Below are 14,715 nucleotides of genomic sequence, written 5' to 3'. Positions count from 1 at the left end.
GCCGCCGATGAAGGCAACAATACCGGTGGATCGGAAACATCTTCCTCTTCTCTGTCTCCCTACGCCGGCGGTGACCTACAAAACAACCAAAAACACAACAGGCAGTTGATTTTAATTTTTCTTTTTGTGCAGGTCCGTTCTCGGGTCTGCTGCTCTGTTCGGGTTTGTTGTTCTTTCCTTCTTCTTCAAACGGCTGATCTGGTGGTTGTGGAAGGAGTATTGGAGGTCGGAGCTGTGGGTGTCGCCGCTGGGGAAAGGGACAGCGGTGGGTCTGTGGGCACCGCTGTGGGTCTCAGCTGCAGTAGAAGGCTGGCCGGCGAGAGGTGGGTCTCTGTTTAACAGAGACGGGGGCGGCTGAAAGAGTAAAGGAGGAAGGAGCGGCAGACCGATCTGGGTCCGTGGGGGATGCTGCTGCTGACGGCGAAGACCGGCTGAGAGGAGAGTGAGGGGGTGGTCTGTACACGGTTGCTGAGAGAGGGGTCGGTCAGAGCTGGGGAACGGTTGGCCAAGGAAGAGAGCTTGTCTGTGAAAGCCGGCAATGGGGCTGTTGGGTTGGCTGGGAGAGAAAAATAGAGCTGCTGTGTCTTGGAGGAGAGAGGCCGTGGCTGAGGGGAGAAGGAGCTGGAGACGGCGCTGATTTTTGATGGGCAAAAATGGAGGAAAATCTGTTGAGAGGGAAGCAAGCCGTGAGGGTTGGTGGCGGCTGTAAGGGGGGAGGTGGGGCGGCCTGTTCTGGTTTCTTTTTGGCCGAGGAGAAGTGAGCGACGGCTTGGGTGATGGGGAAGTAAGGGTTATGGTTTTTAGCTTCGCTCGAAGCGGATTAAACTTGAAATCTTTTGATTTAATTTTTTGTTTAATTTAAATTTAAAATTAATCACTATAAAAGTTATTTTTAGATGATCTAATTAACTTGACGAGTCTAAAAATAATTTAGGTAATCAATAAAAGCGTGGTTTGGATTTAAAAGAAATTCAAGTTAATATTTTTTAATATTAAGATGATGACATATTGAATCAACACGAGTTTCATAGCTTAACTCAAAAAACCTACAACCTAGATTATGAACTCTAAAACTTTATATTTTAAACTATTTTTTTATTTAATGATATAATAATAAAAATAGATGTATATAAAAATTAAATACCATGTGAAGTAAACAAATTCAAAATATGATGATCAATTTAAAATTAAAAAAATATTAAAAAATTTGAAAGAAAAAAAAGGTTAAAATGTAGAATTTAAAAAAAGAAATTAAAATATTTCATTGTTCACTGTTTATATGAATAGAGAATCACCATATATTTTTTTTTAGCTGGTTGAAGTAATATTGAAAAAATTGTTAACCAAACACTATGATTTTGATAGCAATTTGGGATATTCTGAGCTAAATAGCTCAAAATACAAAAAACAATAAGGTATCTAAATGGGACGAAAAGATCTACTAAAACAAGGTTAATTATTAATTCTCCTACATTTACTAATTCCCTTGCATGATTGTTTTTACCCTCAAATCTTAATTTTCAACTTAATTTAATAAAAAAAACACCTTTACAATATTCTAAAAAAACTAAATTATCTCATTTCTAACACCCAACATACTTTAAAATTACTCTAAAAACCAAATCTAAAAAAATCTTGGTAAACCTCGATCCACTTGTTTCGGCATGGTTGATGGGCGAAACCACCACCATTAAACTTTTCCTTCAAAGACGAGCACATTAATCCCAATATTGGCGCTTTTTTTTTATTTGGTTGAGTTTGAGCCTATAATTATATTTAATTGAACTATTGATATTTTATAAATTATAAAGTCAATCCATTTAAATTTTTTTGGAACCAAGCGGGTTGGATATATGAGGTTTGACTAATTTTTTATAGATATTACATATATCCATGAGTTGAGTTTATATTGCTATTTTCATGGATCCACATTTAGAGGCGAACCAACAACATGGATTTTAGCTAACATGGCACCCCCAATGTTAGGTCTAATTATCATGTCTTGCACCACCATTAAATTCTAGTTATCTCCCCTTCCCCACCAACAAAGAGAAACCCTTTTTTTATGTTAAAGAAATATAAAAGGAAGTCCACTAACAAGAACTTTGAAGCCCAAACATTTTTAAATAAAATAAATACACAATCCACAAATTATCAAATACAAAGATAAAAGGAGTATAAGATAAATGGGTTGAGTCAGGTTGACCGAGTTTCAAAACCCCGACCCTCCACCTAAACTGTAATATCTATTTCTTAGGGTTTTTAACCTGCTATCATGTAATATTCATACTATCTGAATTGGATGGGTTAAATCGAGTCAAATAATATAAATATTACAAATGAGCTGCTTTTTTAAACACTCTTAATTTTGAGCTAAATAGTTCAAACATCAAAAACAATAGATATCCAAATAGGGCTAAAGTGCCTAGTGAAACAAGGCTAAATTTTCATATTAAAACAAGCTATAAGGCCTTGAAAAAACATTGTAGATGCAGATGCAAAACATTATTTAGTGAAATAGTATAATTATGATTTTGCTTTTCATACCACAAAGTTTAAAACTAGCTATTAAGAGCATTTAGCTCTTTTCACATTGTATCATAGTAATTATCAAATTGATTAGGAGAAAGTAAGTTTTTTTGCATTTTAAAAACACGATGAGAAGACCTAAATGCCTTTAAAAGCGAAAACTTTTAATCCTAGCATCAAGGGGCAATTTAGTATTTTTCAAATGGTTTTTTTGTAATTAAAATGTTAGATGAGGGTAAAATTCTTATTTTTCCAAATATAAAAATTAAAAAAATCAAAAGTACAGTGAAATGACCATAATACCCTTAGAAATCAAAATTTTAAAATTGTTGTCAATAGGTATTTTTCATCTTTTCACAAAGGTTTTTTTATTAGTATCAAGTCAACTCCATCGCAATTTTGGATTTGAAAAAAAAAACAAAAACAAAATATGCAGGCGTGTATATCACACTCGCAGGCGTGTGGAAGGAGCCTATGCACTTTAGGCTGCGCGTGCGATGCTTTCTAGAGTCCAAAAATGCCATTTCATTGTGTCATTGAAAGCATTATTGTGTCCTCTTCATGTTGGAGGGGTGCATGTAGGTGTTAGGTGGTCGGTTTGTCTCCAATAACTCTTTTTTTTTCCATTCTTTTTTCTTTTCTCCCCCTAAAATAACAACTCGGTCCTCTTTGTTCTTGGTATTTCAAGTTCAGTACTTATTCTTTTAATTTCTAATTTTTATTCTTGGTCTATTTCTTAAATTTTTATTTATCTTCAATTTTGTCCATCAATTCCAATTTGACATATATTACTTTCTAAATTTGGTCCTTATTCTTTTTATTTTTATTTTTATTCCTTGGCTGTTTTTTGGTTTTTAATTTTATCCTTCAATCCAAATTTATGGTACTATGTTTTCCAACTTGGTCCTTATTATTTTGATTTCTACTTTTGTTTTTATTGGCTCTTTTGTAAGAGTTTTATTTGTTTTTAATTCTATCCCTCAATCCAAATTTATGGTATATTATTTTTATGAATTTGGTCCTCATTTTTTTTCTTTCGTTAAAATCATTTTTCTTTTCAATTTTACCCTTCAATGAAAAAATTATTTTTATTTTTTATGTTAATTTTGATCCTCATTCTTTTGATATTTTTTGGTCATTTTGCTAAATTGATTTTTCTTTTCAATTTCACCCTTCAATCTAATATAAAGTTTATTTTGTATTTCAATTTTTATTCGTATTCTTTTAATTGTTGCTCTTTTTAATCCTTTTGTATAATAAAAAAAAATTAATTTCATCCTTCAATATTTGATTGATTAGGAATTGGAGTTCATTGTTTTTTCAGATAGGATATTTTGAGTCCAATGACTCGAATCACAAGTTTGAAAAGTTAATACGGGTTGATATTTTTCTCTAAAAAAAATTTATAATATTCTTTATTTTTATTATCAAGTTATTCTAATCTCATGACTTGAGTTATAGGTTTGGCAGTATATTCCGGGTTGACTCAGCTCTAATTACTGAGGTTATAGATTTATCATACTAATTTGGGTTGACTAGGACTAATTTTTTTATAGTCCTTTTTTACCACATTTTTTTTTCTGTATTTAATGGGCTGTAAATTAAGATACATTGTTTATCCTCCTTTGAAAAAATATTTTTTTCTCAAGTGTATCCTAATCAATTTTCTTTTTAAATTTGATTCTTTTTTTTTATCTGAATAAAATGAAATCATCTTATACTACTCAAGTTATTTTTTATATATATAAAAAACACCCTTGCAGTGCTTGATTATCATTTTTTACTCAAGAAAAATAACTCGGCCCCGCGGTGAATAGCAAGTACCAGGGCTAATCATTTACTAATTCCCTCAGCATGCTACAAATGAATTAAATATTCTATAACTTTTGTATTTCATTCTTAAATTATTTTTTCTTTTCTTTCTTTCTTTCGTTTCTTTATTTTTTTCAAAAATAGTTTGCGTTTCTTTTGTTTTGCTTACAGTACATTTATGAGAGCCATGTACTCCAGTGTTATTTCATCTTCATTAATGGTTACACAGCGATTTTTATAGCTATTCTTGCATAATTCGATTTTTCTTCCAATAATAAAACAAATGTCGAGCTAGGGACCTTAATTCGATCAACAAAAGTGAAAGAGAAGGCAGACCTCGTCTCCACACAATATTTTTTCCACAACAATTAATATTGTGGGGGAAATCGATATATTTGCATGTATTAGCGGTTGATTGGCTAGAGAAAAAAGTTTTTTTTATGACCATGCAATCCCTCCGATGAAAGCTCGAAGATTAAGTCTCTCGAAAAGGATATGTGGGGACTAGTTAGTGGAGCAGAGATATTGAGTGACAAACCGAACGAGATAAGGTGTGATTTTATGACTGTGAATGAAGTAAGAATTCCACAGGGCACAGGGCGAAGAAAAATATCATATATCACATGTTAGATTATAGTCATGCTTTGGCTTTAACAAGATGGATTAATTATAAGCAAGAAAAGTCAACAATGTCTTCTTCAATCGTATTCCACAATAAGTGAGACAATTCACCTTGACTTGCATTTCTTAAGGTTGGTCTTGTGGGTGTACTTTGTAAGTGAACACAGAAGAAAACGATTTCTATCTCATATGAAAAAGTATATTTCTTTCTAAATATTTATAAGTGTGAATTTTTATTATATAGTAAATTCAATGAAAATTATGATGGAAAGGTTCTCTAATACTATTATATAGATATTTATAATATCAAAAAAATAATATTTGGCACTTGGCCACTTGAAACTTAATATGTTAGTGAGTATTATGGAATGTGTTGTAGTTTAGGAAAGATTGTATTTTCCTTGTATAGAGTTATAATGCGCACTGCGCTACACAGTAACTATTGTATTCTGTCCTGCTCATATAAATATAGGAGATGGCTATTGCATTATGTAAGTCTCTCAATTATCACAAACCTTGTTTCAACTTGGTATCAGAGCCAGTTTATCTTAAAAGATTTATTCTTCAAATGGCAGCCCCTCTACTACTTCTCTGCAACAAAATCGTCTCCTCTAATTATTTTCTTTTACTACTGCTCCATCAGATAATCTACCATCAGCAGTAGAGAAATTATTGTTATTGTTTCTGTTGTTATTGCTACTCAACGATTGCTACTGCTTCTCTGCTTCATCCATCAGTGTGTTATTGCTACTACTTCTTAACGATTGCTATTGTTTCTCTGCTTTCAATGTTGATTGTGCTATTGATTTCTCTTATTTCACCTTTTCTATTGTTTTCTTTGCTACTGCATTGTTGCATCCTCATCCATCTCTTTCCTTGTGATATTTTCTTCCGCTGCAGTATTCCAGCGTTATTTCTACACCTTCAAGTTATTTCTCCAGCAGTAATTTACCGATTATAGATCCTTTTGTTGCTACCATAGCCATGAACAATGAGAGCTCTTCCTCTCCTACTTCTTTCTTGAATGCACTTGTCTCTGCCAACAATGCAACCATGACTGCTGCAACAGTTTCTACCACAAAAACAATGATCATCCCACTTTCTAACACACAGCAGGTAATCAACCTTAAGCTTACCAACACCAATTATATGTTTTGGCGCATGCAAATGAAGTCATATTTGATTGGTCAAGGTGTCTTCTCCTTTGTCGATGGCTCGACAGTATGTCCTTCTCCGCACAATGATGTTTCTACCACTGAAATAGCCAATAACTCTGGTTTTTTCCAAGCCTTTTTGGCATGGAAACAACAAGTTCAACTCATACTCGGTGCTCTCCTCTCCTCTCTGTCCATAGACGTGCTCCATCTTGTGGTAGATTGCCCAACATCTGCAAGTGTATGGAGCATACTAGAACATGCTCTTGCATCATCGTCAAACTCCTGAATCATGCAATTACATGGTTGTCTTCTATATCTTCGCCATGGTGATGATTCTGTCACCACCTATTTGCAGAAAGCTAAGGGGTTCTTTGATGAACTTGCTGCCGCAGGTCGCCCCATCTCTTTCACGGACTTCAATTTATATGTTTTCTGGGGTCTCCGTAGTGACTTTCGTGATCTTGTTACAAGTTTGTCAATAAAAGCTGACCCTCTGTCATATTCTAGACTCCATCGCTACCTATCTACTCATGAATTTTTACATCGAAGCTCTCTCCCATTCAGTCTCACGGTTGCACCATTGCTGCCAACGCCTACACAGCCCTCTTCTACCTTTGCTGCCCAGCAGGCATTTTCAAGATTTAATGGCACTAGTTCTTCCTCCTAGTGGGGCAGAGGAAGACGTAATGGCTGCCGTAACATGCGCCCCTCCTCTGCCTAGTATAATGGCAACGGTTTCAGAGGAGGCAACAGCGGGCATAACTAGCAGCAGCATCATGGCAACTGGCAGCAAAACCGTCTAGATTGGCAGCCAAATAGATCCAACACTGGACAGTGGGGGCGTCAGCTGAAGTGTCAGCTCTGCAACATGTTTGGGCATTCCGCACAGTAGTGCTCATAGCTTGTGCACCATGGGAATTAAGCATCAACTAATCTCTCTTTCAATAACGCTTCAGCAACAGAAAATTTTGTAATTTGGTTTCTTGACACCGTTGCAAATTAACATGTTACTCCAGATATTGTTGGTATGACACATACAGAACCCTATCTTGGTAATGATCAATTACATGTTGGTGATGGTAAGGGACTTGTCATATCTAATACAGCCCATAATATCTTACGTACCCCTAATCGAGTCTTTACTTTGTTTAATATATTGCATGTGCTGAAAATTAAGAAATGACTCTTATCTATTCAACAATTCTGCTGCAAAAACTATGACTTTTTTTAATTTCACTCTTCTTGTTTCTATGTTAAGGATCTCATAGCCAAGGCAATTCTGCTTTCTGGTTAGAGTAAAGATGGCCTCTATGTCCTTTCAGAGTCTTCTGCCATGTTTCTGCCTCAAGCTTTTTTGTCTGCTAGCTTATCCATTTCTGCTGATGTTTGGCATCGTCGACTTGGTCACCCCAACTCCCGGGTTCTGAGTCTCTTAGCAACAAATAAAAAGGTCACTTGTACCTCCTGTCCTTTAAATTTTCAGTGTCAAGCATGTCTATTAGGAAAATCATTGCGTCTATCATTAGGACCTACTGGTCACAAAATATCTGCTCCACTTGAACTAATTTTTAGTGATGTTTGAGGCCCTGCACCCATTTTCTCTTCTGATATTTTGTGATCTTTATGGATAGGCACAGAAAATTTATTTGGTTTTATCCTATTGGTGAAAAATTTGATGTGTTTAATGTGTTTCACCAATTTCAAGTCTTGGTGGACAATTCTCTTGCAAAATAAAATCGGTTCAAATTGACTGAGGTGGTGAATATCGTAAATTAAATTCCTTCTTTAAAACTGTTGGTATTCATCATCGTATAATATGTCCACACACGCATGAGCAAAATGGTACTGTTGAGCATCGTCACTGTCATATCGTTGAAACTGGTCTTACATTACTTGGGCAATATAAAGCACCTCTAAAATTTTAGAATTATACGTTTAAAACTGTGATTTATCTTATTAATTGTATGCCGACACCGGTCTTACAAAACAAATCTTCATTTGAATATCTGTTCCATCAAACACCTAATTATACTTTCTTGCGCACTTTTGGATGTCTGTGTTTTCCTTTTCTTCGCCCATATAATGCTCATAAGTTAGACTTTCATTCTACTCCATGTGTGTTTCTAAAGTATAACTCATGTCATCTAGGCTATCGCTGTCTCGACTTGTCTTCTGATCGTGTCTACATCTCTCGTCATGTTCGTTTTCATGAACAGTCTTTTCCCTTTCTTGAAACTGCACATGTTTCTGTTATCTTTGACTCTGACCCACAGCTGGCCCCTTCCTCCCATTTTCCTGCCTTAACACACTTCTCATCCACCAAAACACCATCAACCTTGTCTAAACAGGTCCCCTTACTACCAGTTGTCGTTATATCTATTGATCATTTTGCAGGTTTAGGTTCTGCAGCTCCGGACAGCACAACCCCTTGGTCTATTGTGCCCTCTGATGCGCCTTCTGTTGCAACTTCTGATGAGCAATCTGGCTCACCATCTGGGCCTTCATCTTCCTCACAGTGCCCTGCTCTGTCTCCGCTAGCTTTAGATCTTTGTGTTGATCTCTCCAGCTACTCCCTCCCACAGCAGCCCATGCCAGACAGATCTGTTGCACCAGTGGTCTCTCGCCAACACCATATGGTGTTGTGTCCTCGACAGCCCGGGTCTGCCAACTTGAGTTCTGTTTCTCCGCTAAAGCCAAACTCAAGGGTAACATGTTCCTCTGATCACAAACCTTTAAATTTCAAATATGCTAACTGGTTTTTGTGATGGCAGTATGTTATGAGATATAAAATTACAGTCTTACATGCCAATAATACTTGGTCTTTGGTTTTGTTTGAACCTTCCATGAATGTTTTTGGTTGCTGTTGGGTTTACAAAATCAAGCGACGGGCCAATGGTGCTATTAATCGCTACAAGACGCGCTTGGCTGCATATGGTTTCACTCAATAGGAGGGAATTGACTACTCCAAAACCTTCAGTCATGTTGTTAAACCGACTATTGTTCGACTCGTTCTTGCCATTGTTGTATCTAACCATTAGCAGATCTGTGAGCTTGATGTATATAATGCCTTCCTCAATGGTTTCCTTTAAGAGGTTGTTTATATGCAACAATCCACGGGTTTTATTGACCTTGCTCTGCCCACTCATGTTTGTCGCCTTCACAAGTCCCTCTATGGTTTAAAACAAGCTTCATGGGCTTAGTACACACAACTGAGTGACTTTCTTCTATTCATTCGCTTTCGCGCTTCCAAGGTTGATACCTCATTTATACTGACTGTGAATCATGATATATGTTATATGCTTGTCTATGTAGATGACATTCTGTTCACTAGTAATAATTCTGCTCTGCTTCGCCGCCTTATTAGTCTATTGAGTTCAAAGTTTAAACTCTGGGATCTGGGTCATGCTCACTATTTTTTGGGAATTAAGGTCACTCCTACTAGCATGGGGCTCATGCTTAGTCAACACAAATATGCTCTTGATATTCTTAGTTGGGCTGGTATGTCATCCTGCAAACCTTTTGATACAGTGGCTTCTGTTTTCAAGGTTAGTCTCAGCCTAGTGGTTTATACTCAGATCCCACTCAATATCGGCAAATTGTCGGGGCTCTTTAGTATCTCAACTTTACTAGACCAAACATCTGTTATATTGTCAACAAAGTCTGTCAGTTTATGCATGCGCCTACTAAGAGCCATTGTGCTGCTGTCAAACGTATTTTACAGTATTTAAGGTACGTTCTCTTTTGGCCTTCACCTTACCCGAGGCTCTTCTTTATCACTGCATGGTTTTACTAATACGGACTGGGCGGGGAGTATTAATGATCGAAAATCTACTAGTGGCTACATCATCTTTCTTGGCAACACTCCCATCTCATAGAAATCTTGTATGCAATGCACTGTTGCTCGCTCCTCCACTGAAGCAGAATATAAGGCCTTAGCTAATGGTACCGCTGAGGTTCTTTGGCTCCGTTATCTGCTTTCAGATTTATGCTTCTCTCCCAGTTCTGTTACCACTATTTGGTGCGACAACTTGAGTGCTTGTTTGCTAATCCGATGTTTCATGCGCATACCAAACATGTTGAGGTTGATTATCACTTTGTTCGTGATAGAGTTGCTAAAAAGGAGATACAGATTCACTTCATACCCTCCAAAGACCAATTAGTCAATGTTCTTACTAAGTCACTCCCTCACACTGCATTTTCCTATTTACGATCCAAGCTTCAAGTGGACCACCCACCTTCAGCTTGAGGGGGTGTCTTATGGAATGTGTTGTAATTTAGGAAAGATTGCATTTTTCTTGTATAGAGTTATACTGCGCACTGCGCTACACAGTAACTAGTGTATTCTGCCCTGCTCATATAAATATAGGAGATGGCTACTGTATTATGTAAGCCTCTCAATTATCACAAACCTTGTTTCAATATGAGATTATTAATTTTTTTAGATTATTTCTTTTTAATTTTTTTAATTGATTTTAACATTTTTTACTGTTGTGATAAAACTAAATAGTAGTTATTCAATTTAATTCAAAATATAATTGTTTCATTAACTATCATATAGTTTCAGTTTAAAAAACAGAACAAACCGGAATAAATTTCGGCCAGAAAGTTTCGATTTCATTTTGGCCAAAGAGTTATTTTTCCTTTTCAAAAATAAATCAATGTTTCCCAGGGATCCCAGATGAGGGAACCCTAGGAGAGCCGCCGACTTTAACTATCGTCCATGTACGATCCATACTAGATCTGACCAACTGCCCATCCTACCTCCTTTACATTCTTGATAGCCTATCTTTGTCTCAGTAGAGTCTTTCAGTGGCGTGTTTCGTTCCTCTTCCCCATTACTTAGAAAAAGTGAGCCACCGGTTCAGGTACAAGATACTATCATTACCGCCTGGATAATTAGACATCCAACCCGTAATCGCAACGACCCTATTGCAAGAGCGGAGCTCTACCAACTGAGCTATATCCCCCCGAGCCAAGTGGAGCATGTATGAAGGAGTCAGATGCTTCTCTAATTTCATCCTTCAACACCTTGTTTATTGGAGATTGGACTTCATGATTTCTTGTGGTTTTTTTTTTATGATTATCTCAATCTCATGCCTCATATCATGGGTTTAACGGGTTAATCCAGTTGACTTGAATTTTTTTTTATATTTTTTAGTTGACTTTTTTCTTCAATTTTATTATTAAACATCTTCAATATTTAGTTGATATGAATTAAATTTTATCATTTGTTTCAGTTTGTTTTCTATGAAATTATCTCAATCTAATGACCTAGGTCAATTTTGCGAGTTAGACTAAGTAGACTTAAGTCGTTTTATGGTCTCATGATCCAGGTCGATCCAATATGTTATCGTCTCAACATTTTAAAAAAAAAAGTTATGTTGATTTTTTTTAGTCAAACTATATTCTTACCAATCGTCCAGGTTATCTTTGGATTCGTCGAGTCGATAGAGTCAACTCTCACATTTTTACTTGTGTTTGAAATTTAAATTGCATAATTTCAAGTTAATTTATCTTTGGATTTGAATTGAAATTATATTTGTTGAATTAAAATTTTGAGTTATATATACATAAATCCAAGGTTGATTACTATGTGTGGTTGGTATTTGTTGGAAATTAATTTTTAAAAATAATTTTTAATTGAAATATATAAAAATAATATTTTTTTTAATTATTTTTTTATTCTTTAAGATTGATATATCAAAATCATAAAAAAAAAATATGAATTTAATGTTTTTTTTATAAAAATTATTTTAAAAAAACAAGCCTTACTGCAGTACCAAAAACATGCTAATAAAGAAGAATAAAAATTTTGCGTGGCTGGAATTGTCACCCTCAATTACACAAATTACCTTGACTTGGGTTTATTAAGGTCTGTCTTCCATAACCCGTGGCAATGATTGATCTGTATTATTTAGCTTATATAAGGGCAGTGAGGCTAGCCAAGAAAATGATTCGAGTTCATAATCTGCGACAAGAGAGTAAAGTATTTGTTTCTCATGGCTACTCCCATCTCTCTTGCCTTTCTCCTCTATGTTCTTCTTTTTCTTCTTTGCCCTTTATGCTCTCTGAAGAAAGGCCATACCGTGGCAGCAAATGAAACCACAAAAAGTTACTTTCGCAATGTTAATGTCAATTCTCTTTTGCCATCAAGTGTCTGCGACCAATCTAACAAAGGTTAGATCATGATTTAGTATTTTCTGTGTTGTCTTTTAATATTGTATTTTACATATTACGATTTATTTCTAACTAATTGTGTGTATGTGTGTGTGTGTATTGCTATTTAGTCCCAGTGGTGTACTCCATTTGAGAGTTTGAAACTTAAATCAGTATTTTTTTTTTTAAAAAAATTTCTCAATCAATTTCAATGCTGTATTTCAGTTCTCAACAAAGCTTCGGCCCTAAAAGTGGTAAGCAAGTATGGTCCCTGCACGGTGACTGGAGATCCGAAAACATTTCCCTCGGCAGCCGAAATCCTCCGTCAAGACCAACTCCGAGTGAAATCAATTCGAGCTAAGCTTTCCATGAACTCAAGCACTGGTGTTTTTAATGAGATGAAGACTACAGTTCCAACCACTCATTTTGGAGGTGGATATGCTGTTAACGTCGGTCTTGGCACCCCAAAAAAAGATTTCTCACTCTTCTTTGATACTGGTAGTGACCTTACTTGGACCCAATGCGAGCCATGTTTAGGGGGTTGCTTTCCACAGAATGATGAGAAGTTCGATCCTACCAAATCAACCTCCTACAAAAACCTTTCGTGTTCCTCGGAACCGTGCATGTCAATTGGTAAAGGTAATCAGTATTGTTGCTTTAACAAATTCTAGATTTAACAATCAAATTAATCCACAACCAGGTGATTGTTAAAGATATGGTTTAATTGGAGGTGACAATATATTTTTAAATCATTATTTGGATATGGTTCATTTTCAAGCATGTGTTTAACATCCCTGCAGAAAGCGCCCAGGGTTGCTCTTCGTCAAATACATGCCTTTATGCAGTCCAATACGGGAGTGGTTACACTGTCGGATTTCTTGCCACGGAAACGCTATCCATTACACCCTCAGACGTGTTCGAAAACTTTGTGATCGGTTGTGGTGAAAAGAATGGCGGCAGATTCTATGGTACAGCCGGTTTGCTAGGACTAGGCCGCTCCCCTATAGCCTTACCATCACAAACTTCCTCAACATACAAAAACCTCTTCTCTTATTGCTTACCAGCATCTTCAAGCTCGACTGGTCACCTCAGCTTCGGTAGTGGAGTCTCACAAGCTGCAAAATTCACTCCGATAACCACAAAAATTCCGGAATTGTACGGCCTAGACGTTTCTGGAATTAGTGTTGGAGGTCGCAAACTACCAATAGATCCATCAGTTTTTAGGACCGCTGGAACGATAATTGACTCTGGGACAACACTGACATTTCTGCCATCCACAGCACACTCTGCTCTCAGCTCGGCTTTTCAAGAAATGATGACAAACTATACTTTGACAAATGGAACATCCGGTTTCCAACCATGCTATGATTTCAGTAAGTATGCCAATGACAATATTACAATACCTCAGATTAGTATCTTCTTCGAAGGTGGGGTTGAAGTGGATATTGATGATTCGGGGATCTTGATCTTTGTGAATGGTCTGGAAGAGGTGTGTTTAGCATTCATAGATAATGGTAATGACAAAGATTTAGCAATTTTTGGAAATCTTCAACAGAAGACATACGAGGTGGTCTATGATGTTGCTAAGGGAATGGTTGGATTTGCTCCGGGTGGTTGTTAGCTCAAATTATTGAGAAAAGTGAATCCAGAGCAATTACTCAATATCTTTGTGGCTTGCTTTGTAAAATGTCACCTATGGCATTTATTTTTCCCCAAATATTGAAGGCATCTTATATAACTTGTATCCATTGGGGCTATATATTCTCAACAAATATATACTTAATTATATATAGAGAAAGCATTATAAAAAATAAAAAACTTTTACTTTTGTGTTTGTTAAGATTAATTTATTTAAGATTAAGAAAATGTTTATTTTTGTGTTTTAAAAATATTTTTAAAAAAAAATAAAATTATTTTATTATTTTATTTTAAATTATTTTTTTATATTTTTAAATCGTTTTAATATAAGATCAATCGATACTTGTTCCAGCTGCTTGCTGGATAGTCGAAGACAGATTGACTTTGGGCTGGACTAAGCAAACCGGTCGGAGTATATGCTATTTTCTTAGTGATGTTAAAAAAAGTTATATTGTAATATATTTTTAAATAAAATTCATTTTAAAAAAACAATCTTTTTCAAAATCTATTGATTATGATTATAGTTACAAATTTTCTTGTCTGCTGATGGACACAGACATGGTCAATCTATGTAAAACACTTCATTGGGTGATTGTTTTACCCAATGATAGGTTTAGATGAGAACGTTCTTTGCTAGAAAGGGTTGGATAAAGTTTTTGGATGCTGACAGATGACAGGTGGGAAGAGGCCAATGATATTATTACCTTCACATCGATCCATCCATATTCATTGGACAGAGTTTTTGGGGGAATTAAACAGTGAAAAAAGCTGGAATCCTTATACATACAACCAACTTTTAGTT

At 35.8% G+C, this 14,715-nt stretch overlaps 1 protein-coding gene across 1 annotated transcript; it reads left to right on the top strand.

The window, feature by feature from the left end:
* Positions 1-12,048: 12,048 nt before the first annotated feature.
* On the top strand, positions 12,049-14,023 carry LOC133674105 (aspartyl protease AED1-like). The gene is made up of 3 exons (XM_062095091.1): positions 12,049-12,296; positions 12,501-12,914; positions 13,076-14,023. Exons 1-3 carry the CDS (start codon positions 12,119-12,121, stop codon positions 13,894-13,896), a joined length of 1,413 nt encoding a protein of 470 aa, XP_061951075.1. The 5' UTR covers positions 12,049-12,118; the 3' UTR covers positions 13,897-14,023.
* Positions 14,024-14,715: the final 692 nt, after the last annotated feature.

This window comes from Populus nigra, chromosome 15 (genome assembly GCF_951802175.1).
Source record: "Populus nigra chromosome 15, ddPopNigr1.1, whole genome shotgun sequence".
NCBI lineage: Eukaryota > Viridiplantae > Streptophyta > Magnoliopsida > Malpighiales > Salicaceae > Populus > Populus nigra.
The sequence above is the reverse complement of the archived record's forward strand: the minus strand, read 5'-3'. Positions and strand labels throughout refer to the sequence as shown.